The sequence below is a fragment of the Maniola jurtina genome, chromosome 24 (genome assembly GCF_905333055.1).
Source record: "Maniola jurtina chromosome 24, ilManJurt1.1, whole genome shotgun sequence".
Classification (NCBI taxonomy): domain Eukaryota; kingdom Metazoa; phylum Arthropoda; class Insecta; order Lepidoptera; family Nymphalidae; genus Maniola; species Maniola jurtina.
This window is the reverse complement of record NC_060052.1, coordinates 5,172,194-5,193,948: the sequence shown is the minus strand read 5'-3', so window position 1 is coordinate 5,193,948 and position 21,755 is coordinate 5,172,194. Positions and strand designations below refer to the sequence as shown.

The window sequence follows — 21,755 nt, the reverse complement described above, 5'->3', positions numbered from 1 at the left end:
TAAAGCTATAATTAGTTAGATCAATATTAGTGGAAAAAAGGACTTTATTTCGAAATCTTTATTTTTTCTTATTTATACGTTTCTTTCCAAGCTACGGGACCCTTGATGGGTGAGTATGAGTCATACTTCGTTGGTTTTTGTTATGCTAGAATCCAGAGCCGTAAAGCCTCTCATGAAATCCTTGTTTTTAGTCTGTGGTTTGACCATAGATGTATAGAAGCATGACTTTTCCAATTGTACTATGTCTGTGTTGAAAAATTAAAATTCTTGGAAGTTTGAGATTTTCTCAATTCTCCTTTTATTTTTCCGTTGCGGTTTGCGTGTAAATTGGCTAATTTAAACCTAAACCTAGTGAACCGGTGCTTGATGTCTCAAGAATTCGTATCAGTATCTTTATTTTCACCAATCTGTAGCTAAAGATCAAAGTAGTAACTTGTGATAGTTACTGGTTTTTTTTTCATTTTTTACTTTGTATTCAATTATTGGCTTAAAGAAAATGACTGAAAGCTCTTCAGACGAACAAAATTCTAAACGAAAAGATTTCATATGCGGCGTCGTGGAAGGTACGTTTATTTTTGGGTAACAAAAGCAATATTAGGTTGTATCTATACATGCACGCTAGGTAGTAGGTATGTTAGGTCGGTGTGAATGACCTAAGATCTGTTGTAACTTGCAGGCTTCTACGGTCGCCCGTGGACCACTGAGCAGAGGAAAGATCTATTCCAAAAGTAAGTCAAGTATTTCAAGTTATACTCTCTACTTGTGACATGCAATTCAACTATTTTAATTTCTAAACTTCATATCAGAATACTATAAAGTTTGTAAGAAACCACTGTCAATAAAATTCAATACTGGCTTAATTACATTGACTCAAGTTAGTAACTGCATGAGTGACCAACTTTAGATGTCCTTTACTTTTCCTCCTTACCTCTGAGAACATATTTAACTGTTGGTCCCAGTTATTATCACTATTTGATAATTTTTACTATACAATCTTGTAGGCAATCAAAAGCTCAGCCAATTGCTCCTATGCAAAGTTGTTTGTTACATTTTGTTGTATTTGTAGGCTTAAAAAATGGGGTCTAGACATGTACGTCTATGCTCCAAAAGACGATTACAAGCATCGCGCATACTGGCGAGAACTCTACACTGTGGAGGAGGCAGAGCATCTAACTTCTCTCATAACTGAGGCAAAGTCGCATGGCATAACATTCTGCTATGCTTTATCTCCAGGACTGGACATAACTTATAGTAGCCAGAAGGAAATAACTACTTTAAAAAGAAAATTGGAACAGGTAATATCACACTGCAGACTATCTGTCATCAGATTCAGCAGAATATTCTGTTTATCCATGATAAAACAGTCACCTTAGGGTGTATATCCAGAAACATGTGTCTTGCTATCCATCCTGGATAGGGGGGATTAGCAGAATTTACATAATATTATTTTTAAGTCTGGTGTAGATAGATGAACCACATTTTTGAGTCTATAGCCTAGGATGGCTGTTTTAGGCGGAATAAACAGTAAAAGTGGACAGCATTATTTAAATTTTAGACCATCAGAGTAAATAAATAATTAAAGCTAAATAAATAATTTTTTTATTGTACAAATCACTACATATGCATTATTATAATGGCAATATAATCCCATTGGCACTCCAAGGGTGCCAATTTCACTTAGCCTCCACCGTCTGTCCATCCATTAAATCTTTCTCATTCAAAGATGAGGTCCATGGTCAGCAATCAGCTCAGGTCAGCAATCTGTTGATGCTGATAATCTCACAAAACAGTTTTGATTATAAAAATGGTTATTATTTTTTGTTCATAGGTCTCCCAATTTGGTTGCATGTGTTTTGCATTACTCTTTGACGATATTGAGCCTGAGATGAGTGAAGCAGACAAGCAGATATTCCAAAGTTTTGCACATGCACAGGTAACTATGGCTTTGATATGTATAAACAATGGATTGGAGATGGTCGAAGTGATATAGGGTACTCAAGAACATGCATAGCCCCAAAGAATAAGAAGAAGAACTATAGAGTCAGATTATAATTATTAGACTCATGGTACAAATTTCAATGCAACAAAGTGTAATTTAGTTTATGATGTGTTCTAAACTTGAACAAACACCTCTCTATCGTGTTAACTCTTATCTCCCTAAGGCCACATTCGCACGAGAGCTTTTTAACGTCCGTTAAAAAAGCATTCAAATAGAACAAATGCATTCCCATGTATCTGTTCACACGTCAACGCCTTTTTAGCGCAACGCTGGGTTTTAACGCAACGCTTTTTTAACGCTCGTGCGAATTAGGGCTTGCTCACCTCTCTTGGTTGTGCAAATATGTTTTCTTTTGTCAAAAATAGGCCGAATTCAAAATGTTGAGTGAACATTTTACAACAATCTTTGTACAAAAATCCTTTAAAATTAATATGCTCATGCATGATTTTGTCCACCAGGTTTCCGTAACCAATGAAATCCATCAACACCTGGGCTGCCCTAAATTCCTGCTGTGTCCCACACAGTACTGTTCTACGCGGGCCGTCCCCACGGTCATCAGCTCGGAGTACCTCAACACTCTTGGCACTAAACTGTCGCAGGAAATTGATATCATGTGGACTGGCCCCAAAGTGATATCAAAAACTCTAACAACTGAATGCATAGAGGAAATAACTCAAGTTTTGCGGCGGCCGCCGGTCATATGGGATAACTTACATGCCAATGATTATGACCAGAAGAGAATTTTCTTGGGTAAGAAGACAAAAAATTGTGACTGATATCTGTTACAAATATAAATCTCTGGTGGTCAGGAACTCCTCAGTCTCCTTAGCACTGGCCACCTCGACGGAAGTAGAGGCCCAATGAAAAAGGATGCAGGATAAAACTAGTCAGGAATACTCCAACTAACACATAACTTTACAATACAAGTTAGCCCTTGCCTGCAATCTTACCTGGTGTTAAGTGATCATCACTTCAGAGCAGTCTAAGATGAAGGCGGGCTAACCTGGAAGGGCATTATGGCAGTTTTTATTAAATCTACCCTTTGGTTTCTACACTGCATCGTACAGCCAAATCGCTCAGCCGCATGGCTTTGCCGGTAGGGTGGTAACTAGCCACGGCCGAACTTCAATCTTTATAAGGGTGCTATTTTAACAGCAGTGAAAAAACTAAAACAATTATTACTTGATCTTAGGCGCAACATATACATACAGATCGCAATGAACCTAAAGCGCACCATTTTTTTTTGATAGCAACTAAAACCAAGTTTTATTTACTTTGGCATAACAGTGACGGCGCCTGGTGGCAGGTCTTGTTCCCTTATTGCATCCTCCATGTTTCGTTTTTATTACGCTAATTTCAACCTTATGTGAAAGCACTTAAAGTTGAGTTTGGATAATTATCAAAAAGACTTGACTAACTTGAGTGACACTTCATCGTATGTTGGCACTTAAAAATAAGAATAGAATAGAATAGAATAGATTTTTATTCAAATAAACTTTTACAAGTGCTTTTGAATCGTCAAATAATTTACCACTGGTTCGGAATGCTGTTCCTACCGAGAAGAACCAGCAAGAAACTCGGCGGTTGCTCTTTTCAATTGTTCAATTTACAATAATATTCTATACTATACAAGCAATTGCAGACCCGCGCATTGCTGGAGCGAGTCAAATCCATGCTTTTTTATCATTTATATAATCTTCGATTGTGTAATATGCTTTTGGAACAACAGCATCGATTTTGAAGAAATGGAAAGCTGAGATAAAATATATTCAGAATAGCACTATCAGCTATCTAGCATTTTTATTGAAAATAAAAAAGTAGCCCGTCAAAATAGGTTCAGCCATTCCGAAGATTAGCCCGTTCAAAATGATAGTCACTTTAATTTTATTTATTAGTATAGATATAGATGATAGAGCAAAGAAAACTATAGCTCAGACCATCTTTAATTGCCATCTTTAAATACATGTTGTCTTTCCAGGCCCCTACTGTGGGAGATCCCCAGAACTGATACCTTTATTGCGCGGCGTACTTTCCAACCCCAACTGTGAATACAACGCCAACATGCTGCCTATATGGACGCTGGCTCACTGGGCACGATGTAGTTTGGATGCGCCTACACATAGTAAGTTTTAAATTATTACTAGCTGATGCCGGCGACTTGGTCCGCGTGGATATTGGTTTATAAAATCCCGTGGGAGCTCTTTGATGTTCCAAGATAAAAAGTAGCCTATACTTTATCTCCATTCCTTTCAGCCAAATCTGTCCAGTAGTTTTGCATAAAAGAGTAAAGAAGATTTTTAAGAATTTAAGTACATTATGGAGCACTAAGCTGTGATAGCCTAGTGGTTAGAATATCCGCCTCCTAATCACAGGTCGGGGGTTCGATCCCGGGCACGCACCACTAACTTTTCAGTTATGTGCGTTTTAAGCAATTAAATATCACTTGCTTTAACGGTGAAGGAAAACATCGTGAGGAAACCTGCATACCTGAGAGTTCCCTATGTGCTCAAAGGTGTGTGATGTCTGTCAATCCACATTGGGCCAGCGTGGCATACTATGGCCTAAACCCTTCTCATTCTGAGAGGAGACCCGTACTCAGTAGTGGGGCGGAAATGGGTTGATCATTATGATGGAGCACTCTCAGACATGCAGGTTTCCTCACGACGTTTTCTTTCACCGTTAGAACAAGTGATATTTAATTGCTTAAAATGCACATAACTCCGAAAAGTTAGAAGTGCATGTCCAGGATCGAACTCCAACCCAAATAGGACGCGGACGTTTTGACCACTAGGTTATCACAGCTAATAGCTGTTTCTTTAATTATCAAATATTTTATTTCGTGTAATTCCACAGTGGAAGCAGTATCGTGGGACATAAAGTTGGAGCGAGAGAGCGAACAGGGTGTGTGTGAAGATGATATGCCCATGTCACTGGGCAAACATGTCTACCACCACAGACAAGCACTTAGGTATGTTGCTGCCACAATTTGATTCTTGATACCCTAATAAGCATATTGTCAATGTCATGGTGTCAAAATACATCAAGAAATATTATTATTATATCCACAGAGAGAAGTTTGTATAGGGCTCTTTCTGTTAAAAAAGTAAAAAAGCTATTTCTGTACCAAATTTCGTCAAAACGGGTTAAACCGATGGGCCGTGAAAAGATAGATAGACAGATAGAAAACTTAATTACACACAAAACATGAAATAATCAAGACAAAACAAAGAAACTTAAACTAAAAACAATTGTATGCAAAGGCAGCTTTATTGCTCAGAGCAATCTCTACCAGGCAACCTTTGGTGAAAGGAGAAACTAGGTGTGTTGGATAGTACTACCATGCAATACACAGAATCTAGTACGTATAAGCTAAAAAGTCCATTTATAAAATTTAACTGTTTGAAATAGACACACTTTTGCATTGAGTGGAAGTGTCAAGCTTTAGGCACAATAATGTGAAGGGTGGGAGGGGACTTAAACCGTTAACCTTCAGTTTTCAGTCTTAATCCTAACATCGCACTGACACCTTTACAGGGTGTTTGGTAATTAGTATATAATGACAACACGTACCCACGCTACTTTGATCTGATAAATACAATGCTGAACTATAATGACGAAATAACATTATAAAAATTTTCCACATATTTTTTTGAATATTTTTTTATGTCAAAGTTCTCATGACCCTAACGTGCTCTAACTCACTGAGGTCGTTGCCTCCGCCTATTTAAAGATGGCCAACGATCTCAGTGAGTTAGGGGCACGTTAGGGTAGTGAAAACTTTGACATATTTTTTTTTAATTTTGTAAGTATGGAAATTTTTATAATTTTATTTCGTCATTATACTTCAGCATTGTATTTATCAGATCAAAGTAGCATGGGTACGTGTCGTCATTATATACTAATTACCAAACACCCTGTATATTTATTGACAGTATTTTGTTGTAGACAAGCAATCAACGATTGGCTGCCTGAATTCTCTATACCTAAGGCAGCACAGGGGCCTGTGATAAAACCCCAAACACCTATTAGTGGTAAGGAATTTGTCACTAAATAATTCAATACATTGTTTATAACACATAATGTAAAGTCATCCAATGGAAACAGCTAGTCGTAATTGCGCGGGACGTATGGGCGATACTCGGCAAGAACCATCTGAACGGTATAATGCAACTATGATGAATGAAATAATCATAAAAAGGAAAGACAAATTAAACAATGAATTAAGTATGATTATATTCATATTTTATTTCGTTTATTGAAAAAACTGGAATGTTGTTGTTTCTTGAAGTGCTGATCACGAAATGGACGTCCATTTTGAAAACCAAGATGGCCAATTTTTTTATGAATAGGAATGTGTCATGTATTAATTAGTTTCTCTGATATGCGTGAAAGCGCACTTTCCTTGTCTAGTATGAAGCTGCCATTTGTTACAGCGCCTCCAGTGCCCATAATACCGATCCTGCCGTCCATCAACACTTGCATGTCGCTGATGACGGCCACTAGCAGCACCACTACCACTAGTACTGCGGACCTCGCGCCCGCCATCCCTACTGTGAACACGAGCCAACTACAGGCGCTAGCCGATGTGTGTTCCGCCACGCCTGACCGCCCTATGATGTCTACTGGAGTGAGTGTAATACATTACAGAACAATACACTGCAGTACATTACAGAACAATAAATATACTTACTACAGTACATTATACATCACAGAAAGTAGAAACATACACTACTGTACATTACCAACAATACATTGTAGTACATTACAGAACGATACACTTCAGTACATTACAGTATAATACTTTGCACCATGTTAAGTTTGTATACTTGACTAGTAGTATAACTACCACTAGTATAGACGCTAGCTGATGTGTGCTCCGCCACGCCTGATCGCCCTATGATGTCTACTGGGGTGAGTGGTAATACATTACAGAGCAATGAATACCTACACTGCAGTAGATTACAGAACAGTAAATATAATTACTACCGTACATTACAGATGAATACAGTGCAGTGTTACAGTCAGATACACTACACACTGTAACACAACAAAGCCTACCCTCCCTCAACACTTGTAGGTCGCTAGTACCCTTACCAGTAGCACAACTACTACTACACTACAATAGCGATAGAAAAAAATATACTATAGACTTTTACAAAACATCACCCTACTACAGTACATTACAGAACAATTTACTACAATACATTACAGAATAATACACTACAATACATTACAGACTACAGCACATTACAGCACAATACATAAACGGAAACTACACATTAATGCAACAGCACCTGTCACCCTTTAACACATGTAAGATGCAGGCTTTTGCTTGTGTGGTCCGTCACACCTTGTGGCTGAATACTGAACTGGTATGAGAGAATTAAGGTGGAAGCGACGGGCCTGCCCGCGAAATTTACAGAATTAGTCGATAGCACAGCTAATTTCTTAACTTGGACCCTTTCAAGTAAAGATTTTTATATAAACCTGTGAGGATGATACTGCCATTGTCGCAAATAAAATAACCATAAGCCTACGTTGTCGTATTAGTTTACAAATTGCGAAAAACCAAATTAAATTTGAATTTCGCGGGCAGGCCCGTCTCATGGCCCTATTATGGAACAATACACATAATAGAACATTACAGGATACAGTACATTACAGTATAATATACTACAGCGCAATTCAGTAAATGATACACTAATCACAAAATCAGGTCCAGTTTCTAAACTTAATCGTTTGTTTTGTTTCAGATATCACCAATAGAAACTTTCAACCCGATGCCTACCCCTGTAATGAATTCCCTAGTTTCACCCACCAAAGTGATTCTCAACGAATCCATACCTAACCCCATAATACCAATTGCCAATTCCAACATGTCCCTCCCATCAGAAATACCCGTTTCAACCCTACCCGTACCACTCATGGGGTTGAAAGCTATCGATGTTGAGAACAGGGAAAAAATCGAGACAGATCAAACGATGGCTGATAAAATCGATATGAACGAATCCGTATCGAATGATAGTGTGTTGGAATCGCCTAGTTTTATAGAACACATGAAAAAGGGTAAGGATGAAGATGATCAAATTATTGTTGATGATGTTGACCCGGTGGGTGAACAACAGCAGAATGGGGATATGAGTGTTGGAGGTATTTATTTATTTATGTATTATATGTATATTATTTTTATTATTCTATATTCTATACTCTCACGCCCGTGTACAAAATAAATACATTATAAACATACATAAACTTACATACTCATTACATAAATAGATATTTGTACAGGGCGGATAATTACACCCCGGCAGGGCAGACCAAACGGCTGGGAGTCAGGAAGACTGGTTGAGAAATCGGTCATTATTATTATCATATATCAGTCATTATTCCATTATTGTATGTATATTTATTACGTACATTAACTATGATTAGAATAGTATAACAGTATAACTATAACAGTTATTTATTCCTTAGGGCCAATTTCACCAACATGGAATTACTCCCAGATAGCCAAGTTTTTATTTCACAAATACTTAACCTAAGACATACCGCCGCTTTTGAAGGTATATCGGGCTTATTCTTTTTGACATTATTACTAATTCTTTTCACTCATTCAAACCTGCCATAGACAACTAGAAAACGCTATTTCAAAGAATAGCTAATTTAAGATATGAATAAATTGGTGAAACGCATTATAGGTTGTTCAAGAGTAAATGTGGCGATTAATTTTATCCTTGACATAGGTATTCTCGGATAACGCCGTTGGTTAAATTGGGCCTTAACCACATAAGTGAATTTCAGATACTCCGCAAACCCTGAGTCCAACACGGCCAGCCTTGGAGCCGTTGGATGTGGACCCCCCTTCCAACGCCGCCACTGACTCTGATGTTATCATGCACGATCAACTAAGCGAGGTAACCTTTATCCTAGCCATCTAGCATAATCTTATAAATCTTATAGAGATAAGTGCTTCCTTATCTCTTTTTTCTTTCTTTTTCTCTTTATTCAATCAATCCATTGCTGGCTTACTACGGAGACCAGGCCTCCTCTCCAAATAAGATTGGTTTAGATTAAAGCATAATCCACGTATCCAGCAAGCACAGTGTGGGACGACCTCCAACCTCCTGGAAGGCGGAGGACCTCGTATGATAGCGTGCTCTCGAGAAGGCCTATGCCAGGCTGTGGACACAAACAGGCTGGTTGATTGATAATCCACCACAGCTGGCCAAGTAAAGATTGGCAAGTAGTTTGAGCTGTGTGTTGAAGATCAGTCAGTCAGTTACATTTTTCTTTTACACAGGGTGTAACCAGAACGCTAGCAAAACTTAGTGTCATTATTATACTACTTTAACACAATCCAATGCCAATAACCTTTTGCCTTATCTTGTACTTTTAGTGATTTAGTATTTTTCAAACCCGCATTGTATAGCGTGCAAAGCTCGGGTCAATGCCCCACCTACGACGAGGTATTGATTTCGAGTGACCTATTTACGGAACGTTCGTTGACCTCTAGCGTCAGTTAGATGTTTTATTTGCAATATATTGTTAATTTTAAAAATACAGGATTTAAATGAAAAATTCATAGTGTTTTTTATGGTAACTACTATCATCAGTCAAAGTCAAAATCATTTATTCAAAGTAGGTACAATTGTACTCCTTTTGATGGTCGAAATTGTTAAACTGGTACGATATAGGGGTGATAATTAATTACTTTACTTAAAACTAAAGCTACGAGGGTTCCAAACGCGCCCAAGTCTGAGAAGAGCCCACAACAAACTCAGCCGGGTATTCTTTTTTTTTATTATCACCACTTTACAAATCAATACTATCATCAGTCTTCGTTTTTGCTAGCGTTCTGGTTACATCCTGTATATTTAGATTTGTTGGATATTTTGATAATATTTCATCAGATTTAGATTGTCTGAATAATTTCAGAATGGTTCAATGCAAGTGGAGCCTAGCAACAGCCCGTTGAGCGCTGACATGATGGTAGAATCCTCGGAAACCGCCGACGTAACTGATGAGTAAGTGGAGTATACCTTAAAGCCTCGTTATTTACCTTGTAGTTATAAACTGCATTTGATGATTTTTTGGGTAAATGAAATAATAGAACCATTATAGGATCACTTCATTGTCTGTTGTGTCTGGCAAGACCCATCAAGAGAATCAAAATCCATAGGATATTTCCTGTTGACCTAGAATCATGAAATTTGGCAAATAGCAATGTCTTGTAGCACAAGTAAAGGGAAAAATTCGAAAGCCGTTTGGAATTTGTGGTTGCATCACAAAAAATAATTAAAAAGTGGTATTTATTGTACGATGGTCCCTTCGTATGCGAGTGCGAATCGCAATTGACCAGTTTTTTGCAATCAATAGTATCTGACTACCTTCGAATGCGGCCACCTTCATCAATCTTCAGGAATCAAAATTTTTATGGAACAATGTCCCAAAGTTCCCTTAAAGGGCATGGTTCCTCACATGTTTATATAAAAATCTTTACTTGAAAAGGTCCAGTTTAAGAAAGTAGTTCTAGTATCGGCTAATTTGTGAGAATAGTCGATACTAGAGCTAATTTCTTAAACTGGCCCCTTTCAAGTAAAGATTTTTGTATAAACCTGTGAGGATGATACTGCCATTGTCGCAATTAAAATGACATAAGCCTACATTGTCGTATTAGTTTACAAATTGTGAAAAACCAAATCATTTGAATTTCGCCGGCAGGCCCGTCGCTTCCACCTTAACGATTAAAAAAAAAACGTAAATCGGTTCAGAAATCTCGAAGATATCAGTGTACATAGGTATAGGCCATTCCGAAGATTAGCCCGTTCAAACAGACACGACACTTCAATTTTATTTATTAGTATAGATAAATGTAACTAAACAGAATTTTTTACTCCAGGCCAGTAGATGAATCATCGCAAGAACCGGACGCCCTCACGACAGACGATCTGTTACTGTTATGCGATCTGTTCTATCTGCCATTCGAGCACGGCTCCCGAGGTCTGCGAATGATGCACGACTTCCACTGGCTCACCACCCACGCCACTAGCATACTGCCTAGAGGCAACAAACCAGAAGTAAGTATTAGCCGTTATCCATACCATTACCCATACCTCCATACTAATAAATGCGAAAGTGTGTCTGTCTGCTAGCATTTGACGGCCCAACAGTTTAACCGATTTTGATGAAAGGTACAAAGTTTGTTAGTAGATATCCCGGGAATGGACATAAGCAATTTTTTATCCCAGTAAATCAAGAAGTTCTCACGGGATTTTTAAAAACCTAAATCCACGCCAACGAAATCGCGGGCATCATCTAGTCCATACAAATATTATAAATGCGAAAGTGTGTCTGTCTGTCTGATATCTTTTTACCAGCCCAACAGTTTAAACGATTTTTATGAAATTTTGTAGAGCTGCTTACATCCTGGGGACGGACATAGGCTACTTTTTATCCCGGAAAATCAAAGAGTTCCCACGGGATTCTTAAAGGCCCGTCCGCTTAACCGATTTACATATTTGGTATAGAGATAACTTGCATCCCGGAAATTGACATTGGCAATTTTTTCCCCCCGGAAAATGAAAGAATTATTTCATTACTGTACTGGCGTTGCTTCAAGCCTTCTCACGGTCGCTAATTTATGGTAACCTTTTCACAGACAAGCGAATGGCGTCGTCGCTTACGTCGTTTCTCGTGGTGGGCGGGGCGCACCAGGCGTCTCGCGCGGAGGGTCGCGTGCGCGCCCAACAGGGAACTGCACGCGGAACTGCGACCTTATCTGTGGGACCTATGTGCTGTATTGGCGTTGCTACAAGCCTTCTTACGGTGGCTTGGTGAGTATTTATGGTGACCTTTTCAAAAACCTGCGAAAGGTGTCGTCGCTTACGTCGTTGCTCGTGCTGGGCGGGGCGCACCCGACGCCTCGTGCGGAGGGTTGCGTGCGCGCCCAACAGGGAACTGCACGCGGAACTGTTGCCTTATCTGTGGGACCTGTGTGCTGTATTGGCGTTGCTGCAAGCCTTCTTACGGTGGCTTGGTGAGTATTTATGGTGACATATTCACAGACAAGCGAAGGCGTCGTCGCTTACGTCGTTTCTCGTGGTGGGCGGGGCGCACCCGACGCCTCGTGCGGAGGGTTGCGTGCGCGCCCAACAGGGAACTGCACGCGGAACTGTTGCCTTATCTGTGGGACATGTGTGCTGTATTGGCGTTGCTGCAAGCCTTCTTACGGTGGCTTGGTGAGTATTTATAGTGACATATTCACAGACAAGCGAAGGCGTCGTCGCTTACGTCGTTTCTCGTGGTGGGCGGGGCGCACCCGACGCCTCGTGCGGAGGGTTGCGTGCGCGCCCAACAGGGAACTGCACGCGGAACTGTTGCCTTATCTGTGGGACCTGTGTGCTGTATTGGCGTTGCTGCAAGCCTTCTTACGGTGGCTTGGTGAGTATTTATGGTAACCTTTTGACAGACAAGCGAATGGCGTCGTTGCTTACGTCGTTTCTCGTGGTGGGCGGGGCCACCCGATGGCTCGCGCGGAGAGTTGCGTGCGCGCCCAACATTGAACTGCGGCCTTATTCTTAGGACCTATGTGCTGTATTAGCTTTGCTACAAGCCTTCTTACGGTGGCTTGGTGAGTATTTATGGTAACCTTTTCACAGACAAGCGAAGGGCGTTGTCGCTTAGTCGTTTCTCGTAGTACGTTAGTTAGACGGTATTTTAGAAAACCAGATCATTCAATTTTATACAATAAAGGAATTGCTTATTACAGAACTTGGAAAATTCCCTCCCAGCATAGCGACCTACACACAGGGGACTTATACATGTGAGTAACTTTCCACTTCATCCACAGTGACACTAACACATCACTTTTGATATAATAATGATGTTAATTTGGTTTTTATTTATTTATACCAACTATACAAGAATGTCTAAGAAGTATACAAATTGCAGTATGGTTGTCTACTACAGATGCACTTATGAGAGAAAATATCCTAACATGCACTAAGTTAAAGTCACTTAAAGTAGTACAAAATTTACCAAAGTCTTAACTGGCAATCATTTGAACCAATTTGCGACTATCGTATTACGTTTTATCGTACAAACCTTCTTACAGTGCTCTAATAGACATTTGCACGATCACTTTAATTTTGTATGCATTTTCACGAACGCAATCGTAACTCCGAGTGATGTTAACCTTAAATTCTTTTAAGCATGTGTACAGTCCGACAAGGCTCTTTTGACGCGTGGCCAAAATCGGGACTTAAGCCGCCATCTTGAGAAATGCACTTGTTGATAGTTCGATGTGTCGGCATAAAGCTACAACAACGCCCTCATTCAAGTGCTAAAAGAGCCTTGTCGGACTGTACAACTATTTTTAAGGAGTTTTTTTGTTATTTCTTATAATATTTCGCGTACAGGGTTCTCGAAAGGTTGGCGCGAAGCTTTCGAAAGTGGTGCCCAAGAACCCTGGGTTTTCCGAGGTGGTTTAACGGCTGATCTTCGGAGATTGTTGCCCGTGGAGTGCAGTGGCGACGCGCTGAGACCGCACTGCATGCCCACCGGCCTGCCTCTCAACGTGCGACCCTATACACCCGCTGACGAGGAAGCGGTGAGTTCATTGACAGACCTGAGGAGACTATTGCCGTGGAGTCTAGTGGGAACGTGCTGAAACCGCATTGTATGCGCACGTCTTGAAACTTGCATTATACAGTAAACTATTATAGTACTTCATAGAAAAAAAAATCTGTTAGCGCGATTAAGAACCGCGCGGCGCCATCTAACCTGTTTCTTCTAAATTATTTCTTACCTTCACCGTTTCTATGATATCTGTACCATGTACATCCTTCACATTTTGTATCTGAAAATGGCCACAGAAGGCCTATTGGCTAGCTGACAAGTGAAAATAGCCCGACTGTCTCATGTAACTTTTATATCCAGACCTTTACGACCCTTTAGATATTATTTAATGAATGTACACATTATTTTTGTCTACATTTCTTTTCAGGTATGCACAATATGCCACAAGACATGTCGAGACGGCTCTGATTGTAGTGATTTGTTTCCACGCGATCTTCAAACTCTACCGGCAGATAGGTAAGATTACTAATAAAATATTTTAAACTGATAATGCCTGTGACTTCATCTGTATGGATGAATTTAGGTTTTTTAAGAATTTTGTGGGAACTTTTCTGGTGTGGTGGAATAAAAAGTGGCATATGAATCTCGTCAGGATGAATTTCATTACCAAATAGATGACGCTCGCGACTTCGTCCACGTGGATTTAGTTTTTTAAGAACCCCATGGAAAATCTTTGGTTTTTCCTTTTGCAAGCTATCTGTGTACCGAAATTTGTCAAAAATGGGAAAATAGATGAGCCGTGATAAGCTAGCAGACAGATCACACACTTTCGCATTTATAATAGTATGGATTGCAGCCCATTCGATTACTTCTATTTTAAGTGATTTCATTTCTTTAAAAGGAAGAAAGAAAAAACGTTTATTTGGTAAATTGTTCCACACATTCCACAAATTGTCATATGTGGCACAACCCGAAAAAAAACCGGCCAAGTGCGAGTCAGACTGACTCGCTCACCGAGGGTTTCGTACTCGGGTATTTATATCAAAAACTATTATGCATAAAAATTTGTTTTAGAATGTGCAGGTGAAGCCCTTTCATATATACCCTTGGTAGATTTATATTACTTTGAAAATTGAAACACATTTTAATTTTTTTTTTGTGATTCAACAAATTGACGGGTTTCGGATTTTTCCTTTAATTGTGCTATAAGATCTACCTAACCGCCAAAGTTCATGATTCTAAATCAACGGGAAAGTACCCTATAGGTTTGCTTGACAGACAAGATAGACAGACAACAAAGTGATCCTAAAAGGGTTCCGTTTTTCCGTTTGAGGTACGGAATCCTAAAAAGGTTGGTATTGAAAGAAAAACTTTGCGCAGATTGGTGATGCCGTTCCTAACTTTGACGCCTGAACTGTGCATGGTGATAGAGGACGACGGGCTCGGCGATGTGGACAACGAGGACGGCGACGGCGACGACCCCGATGTGGACTGCGAAATTAAATCCATGAAACACAACGGTATATACTGCGTACATTTTGAGCCACCTCCAACTCCTCCTTTTGAATCTCACTATACATAACATATTAATGCATACAAACCATACATAAAATATTATCACCCTTGTGCCATAGTAAAATTTTACCACACTTGTGCCATAATTAAATATTACCGCATTTGTGTCATAATAAAGTATTACTGCAAGATCTGTGAAGGTGCCAAATGTACACATGTGTAGTAATATATAGTCTTCTTTATAGTTTTGACAGTGGTGTATGAAAAAACATTGTATTGAAAACTTTTTAACCAAGCTCAGTGAGTTGGGTGATTTTAATTTGTTCTGTCAGAAGTAATTGCTTTATTACTTCTGAATAAGCACATACTTACTTCAAACTCACAAAGATTATGTATATGGCCCAAAGCCGAACAAATACTAACATTAGTCAAGACATTTTTTATCGCACTAACACCTACAATTTGAAATTAATTTCTACTGCGGTGTCTTGAAACGTTATAAAGTTACTAAAGCGGTGGCCCAAAGGAATAGATCTTAGGAATGAACCACTAGCTATTTTTGATTGTTTCAGCTATCAAACGAGAAATTGTAGGTTACGCATGTGCAGCGCTTAACAGCAAGGAGTTCTATAAGAAACAGGAGATCGCGTGGATACCGGAGATGTGCGTCAAGTATCCCAAGGAGCTCATGGAGAGAAACGACCTGGGCCCAGCTGCTAAGGTAATAAATAGCACATTGCTATACAAGAGGGGTAAGTAGGTAAACAATCATTCGTACGAGCCGTAGGTAAGGTTATTATCGTCTCGAGTTTGTCCCTTTTTAAATTTTAGAAACTGTTTCCTTTTTATCATATCGATTTTGAAAGATTTCGGTCCTGTAGGAAAGAATTGCAAAATGGCGTACACTATTTGAAATTATCGATTTTATTTAAACTTATATCGATATCTTCAAAAACAAAAAAATTGACATTAGAAAGCAATAAATAAATTTTAAAAAGTCGCAAAGAAATCGCACTAGGGCAGTAAATTTAACTTTGGAGACACATTAAATTCAGCAATTGATGCCAGTAAAGAAATTTAAAAAGCTGTAAACAAATTGCACTTGTTCAGCGAATTTAACTTTCAAAACACGTTTACTACCAGTATCATTGTGCGTTTTTCGAGAAACAGTATTGAACTCGATGCATAGCTTTCATGATCCGCAGATGAAAAACTAATCCGAATGATGATCTAAGTTAATATCTTTTGTTCCAGGAATGCGTAGGCCACTTCCATGAGTTTAGCACCCTGGAGCGCGCGCCGGACAGCGTAGTGCGTAGTCACCCGGCGCTGCTCACTTGCTGCGTGCTGCCGAATAGATCCGACTCTCTGGCGCCGGCTAGATTGCTGACCTGCCTGCTGGCCGCGCTACGTGCTCACGGTATGATTGCGCCACCACACTAGTGCGTTAATGAGCCGAGCCGAAGGCGAGCATTAAATAACGTCGAGAGCAATTTTTAAAGCACACATATATCGTTTTACATTTGTGAGTTTTGTGACGATGGGGATTTGTGACACTTGCTTAACTTTTTGGGCTTACATTCGTCATCTCGTTTGTAATAATCTACCTACCGCCCTTGTGTCACAATAAGTAACTTATTTGATTGCATTAAAAAGCCTTTATTTTAATAGTCGGGTAAAAAGTTTTTTAAATTAATAACTTACTAGCTGATGCCCGCGACTTCGCCCGCGTGGATTTAGGTTTTTCGAAATCCCGTGGGAACTCTTTGATTTTCCGGGATAAAAAGTAGCCTATGTGCTAATCCAGGTAGTGTGATTTCAGGTGTAAATGGCGTGCATGCATGCATAAACGCAACGGACCACTACCTACAACAGTTCTACAACAAGCTAGGGTTTGTTGAGGTGTCGCGAAATGGCGGGCGCGTGTTCCTCGCGCGCGCCTTCTAGCGCCAGAGACAGCTCTATGTGCCTCGCTAGCGGCACCGCAGCCTCACCAGCGTGAGGCCCTTGGCTCTAGCCATAGACAAACGACGGAGAAGACGTCGTTAATTTAACTTTTTTATTTTAAAGATTATTAGCCATGCTAATCATGACGAATGTGTTTTAATGTAATGTATTTTATAATGTAGATCATTAAGTGCGTATAGTGAATACAGTATATCTATATAATTGTAGTGCAGCTATTATACAGGGTCTAACCAGAACCTTAGCAAAAATTTAGCGACTACTATTATACTACCTTAACGCTAATCTTAAATCCAATGCCAATAACCATTTGTCTTATCTCGTAGTTTTAGTGATTTACACCCATATTCACAAACGTTACTATGAGGTCTCATAGTGAGCTCGAACGCACAGTGTCGGTTCCACCAATCAGATGACTGTATGACGTCAATTTACAATGATCTGATTGGTGGAACATACACTATGCGTTTTGAGCGCGCTGTGAGACCTCATAGTAATGATTGTAAATACGGCCGTTAGTATTTTTCAAACCTGCATTGTATAGCGTGAAAAACTTGGGTCAACGCCCCACCTACGACGTGGCATTGACTTCGAATGGCCTATTTACAGAACGTTCGTTGATCTTTAGCATCAGTCAGATGTTTTATTTACGATATATTTTGAACTTTTAAAAATACAGGATATTTAAAGATTTTTTTCGTAATTTTTGTATGGTATCTTATCAGTAATCATCACTACTATCACCTGTCTTCGTTTTTGCTAGCGTTCTGGTTACAGCTTGAATAATTATAGTTCGTCTGCTTAATTCTTGGCTTGCGACAATATCAAACGTATGAAATAATAAAATCACATTAGTGTTAGTAATATAATGATATTACTAACACTAATATTAAGTTGGATTATTACGTTTATCCCCCTAAAAATCGATCTGAATTCAAAATAACGCATTCGAGGAACAAAATTTCGCTTTGACCCCTTGTGACATAAATAACTATTCTGTTATTTAAGACATCTGACGACGCTATTGTCACATATAGGTAATTAAATAATTTAAACTATTACAGTTTTGAAATGTCTATAAATGACTAGGTACACAGCTGGGCTTGAAAATCTGAAAATAATTTAGGAACGCAGACCAATCAGAAGAGAGAAAGTTCTAACTCCCATGGGAACAAAGTGGAATTTTGTTCCCGGTATTCCCTAATTGCAATGTGCGTTTTCCGAATAGGTATGATGAGTATAACTTACTGCATTTCATTTTATCTATATTATGGTGTTAGTTATAATTTGGAGCTTTTTTTTGGGCTCCACTGCCAGGAAATAAATTAAGAAATAAACTCCTCTGAGTTAGGTCTGAATTATTATAAGTCTCCTTATTCCACCATAACTTGGGATCTTGGGATATTGACTGTTGTTAGAATCCTTACATCCTGATTGAACTGGCTATAATTTTTTGAAAAAAAAAATATATATTTTTTTTTTCTTTAAATCTGGCTTCACTCTGATTAGCCAATGTCAAGTTTGTGATATTTTCAAGTTATTGAATTTATACAAGTATGGACTCCGTCTGTGCCGGCGCCCGCCAACATACGCGCGGCGCCCCTTTAGAGCGCTTCCCAGTCAGTTCCACCACCAAAAAACACCAACTAACACAAAAACCAGCCACTCTTAACAAAAAAAAAAAAACACTCCAAACAAGCACAGCACGCGCGCCAGCAAATGCCATCACAGACGAAGTCCAAAAAAAAAAAAATAATAATAAAATACTTGTTTCAGTTGTTCATGCATGTACATTCATGACCCCTGAAAACATTACACCCCTTTTTTGGGTAGTCGTCTAAAAAGATTTTTTTGTATTCTATTGTTATCGATCTATTTACATTTTTTTTCCAAAATTTCATATTGAATTATACCTAGTCAACAGTGAGTAAAGACTGAGTAAAGGTTAGAAGATCTATGTGTGATATTGATTGATATAATGCGTACAAATTGAGAACTCACTCTCCCTTTTTGTCAAGTATCATGTCAAAAGTACAATTTTAGTCCTTATTTTAAAGGTACTTTTGATATGACAGTTGACACATAGAGTTAAAATGGCATGTGAGTTCTCATTTTGGATGGACTTTATCGATTATTCGAAGCTAGAGTAGCTAGATATGAAAGGCATTGATTGCGTTTTCTTCCTTACCCATCAAGTATTTTAGGAGAATTCCTATTTGTGCATAATTTGTGGTGTCTTCAAAATGTTTCTTCTATGTAATTTGTGAGATTGTATAATGAATTAATAATGAGATAATGAGATTGAATAATGTGTAAAGCGAAACATGTGACTGTAAGCAAAAAGTAAGTCTGCATGGATTTAGGTTTTTGGAAACCCCCATGGGAAGTTTTGATTTTCCGGGATAAAATTAGCCTATGTCGCATGCCTCCGAGGCGGAAGCTATCTCTCTATTTTTCATCAAAATCGGTTAAGCGGATGGGCTGTCAAAACAGACAGACACACTTCCGCATTTATAATACCTTTTAATATGGATTAAGTTACGGTTTCGGTTTTTTTTCGGGTATCCAAACTATCGGATATATTCGGTACTGAGTAAAATCCTTACTAACCTGTCAAACATTCACATGTTTAATGTTTTTTGGTACAATCTCACGGTAAGAGTGACGTAGAATTATCGCATTGATTCCATTATTAGATAGCTGTTATCACGTTTCAGCGTGTTAAATTGAAAAATCACCACACATTTAGGTCATACCTTTAGATGATAAGCCTAAAGTAAATAAGTCAAATTATAATGTAATAAATAGGTAAATAATGACATTTCCTTCCATCTTGCAAGGTTTGGCGTTAATAAGGCGTTCAATACGTCTTATTATCACCAACAGTTTTTATTAAAGTTAGTTTAATGTTTTTATTAAAGCTTCTAGACTCTAGTGCTGTGAAAGGAAAACTAAACTGAGATTATTTCTTCTTAGACATCTGTTTTTGTAGAATGCGTCAACACACGCCTTATATTCAGATTGTTTTGCGCGCATCATACTATTGAACTTAAAAACAGTAGCTTTATAAGGGTTAGTTCAAACAAAAATCGCGTTCTATCATCTATGGTAGGTAAATTATTTTGACGATTCAAAAGCACTTGTAAAAGTTTATTTGAATAAAAATGTATTCTATTCTATTCTATGAAGCAGTCAAAACTAGTATGCCATTGAACATCAAGTTTTCAAGAAACGAGTTACAGTTTACAAAATTTTTGTTTGGAATTACCCGTCGAGTACGTCTAATAGTCTAACACATTATAAGGGCCTTTTCAGTGCGACGCGGATGGCCTGCGCGGACGTCCGCGGCGGACGGTGGAGTGTATGAAACCTCAACAGCGCGTTCAGAGCGACGCGGAGCTGTCCGCGTCGCGGAGTTGTTGAGGTTTCATACATTTTGCCGTCCGTCGCGGGCGTCCGCGTGGGTCGTCCGCGTCGCACTGAAAAGGCCCCAATACTAACAATATTTCGAGTTCACTTTTCTCAGTAAGTACTTCGCGTCTAAGTTCATAAATCATGTGTAAATAATATAATTAATACCTATGTATTGCGTAAGTTATTCCTATTTTCGCATTTACATAATTACTATACTTAATTTATGTGAATAATATAAGCAGCATGAATTTTGTTTAATATGTTAATATTGCTATCTTAAGAGGGGTCTCTCAGTCACTCGCTCCATACAAACGTAGTTCCAATTTCATTTGAATATTAAGCAACTAAAGTCCATGAAAATTTGCAGACATATTCTAGAAACTAATATCTATGCCTGTGGTTTTCCAGATTTCTGTTAAAATATTCGGTTTCAAAGTTACGCGGTCTTAAAAATTCACATACAAATCTTTGAGCCCCTGTAATTTTAAAACTACATATATTTAGAAAAAATCTAAAACACCACAGACACAGATATTAGTTTCTAGAATATGTCTGCAAAATTTCATGGACTTTGGTTGCTTAATATTCAAATAAAATTGGAACTACGATTGTATGGAGTAAGTGACGGAGAGAGCCCTGCTAATAATGACGATTTGCATGGCATGACAAATAGTAAAATTGATCCTTTATTCCGTTTATCCACCCTGGTGTGTATAACAGGAAATATGCCCGAATGTACACCCTAGGCTGACTGTTTTAGGGTTGATAAACGGAATCGGTCAAATTAATCTTCTATTCGTTAAGTCGATGGCGCTAGTTCTGTTTTGAGCAAACAGTGTCATCCTCTCACAATCTGCTTGATTTTTTGTCATGTCAGTCTTGTTCGAATAAGCACCAGTGTATCTATTGTATGTACATATAAGTATTTGTGTTTATTCTATAAGCAATATTTACTATATTTGTATAGAACGTAATAATTAAATAATGTGCTCACATTTATGTGTGAATATTTGGAAGGACGGGCAGTTTGAGATCAAACCAAACTGTGACGTATTTAATCATGTGATGTATTTTATTGATTGATGAAATCTGAATAGTTTTGATTGACAGCTTCAATCCCAGGCAACGGAAGCTGTAATGGACTGAAGTTAGATTAAAGTCTAATGGTCGCTTAAGCTTGTAAATATGTATGCAAAAGCAATTTTTTATTTTATTTGTATCGTATGTTAGTAATAAATTAGGAGTCGTTAGGTGCGAATGTGTTTGAAGCTTAAAATAAAATATA

At 38.6% G+C, this 21,755-nt stretch overlaps 1 protein-coding gene across 3 annotated transcripts; it reads left to right on the top strand.

The window, feature by feature from the left end:
• Positions 1–267: 267 nt before the first annotated feature.
• Positions 268–17,392, top strand: LOC123877874 (protein O-GlcNAcase). 3 transcript variants are annotated; one of them, XM_045924806.1, is made up of 21 exons: positions 268–563; positions 677–728; positions 1,067–1,295; positions 1,829–1,933; positions 2,458–2,749; positions 3,978–4,121; positions 4,853–4,967; positions 5,945–6,030; positions 6,442–6,626; positions 7,753–8,149; positions 8,801–8,913; positions 9,935–10,023; positions 10,899–11,076; positions 11,658–11,832; positions 12,768–12,821; positions 13,417–13,607; positions 14,004–14,092; positions 14,957–15,096; positions 15,664–15,812; positions 16,346–16,511; positions 16,914–17,392. In XM_045924806.1, the coding sequence occupies exons 1-21, from the start codon at positions 497–499 to the stop codon at positions 17,036–17,038; spliced, it is 3,141 nt and encodes a 1,046-aa protein (XP_045780762.1). In that variant the 5' UTR covers positions 268–496; the 3' UTR covers positions 17,039–17,392. The 3 variants fall into 3 exon arrangements, with proteins under 3 accessions (XP_045780762.1, XP_045780763.1, XP_045780761.1); XM_045924807.1 differs by having other exon boundaries at positions 6,433–6,626; positions 7,753–8,065; XM_045924805.1 differs by having other exon boundaries at positions 6,433–6,626.
• The last annotated feature ends 4,363 nt before the right edge of the window (positions 17,393–21,755 follow it).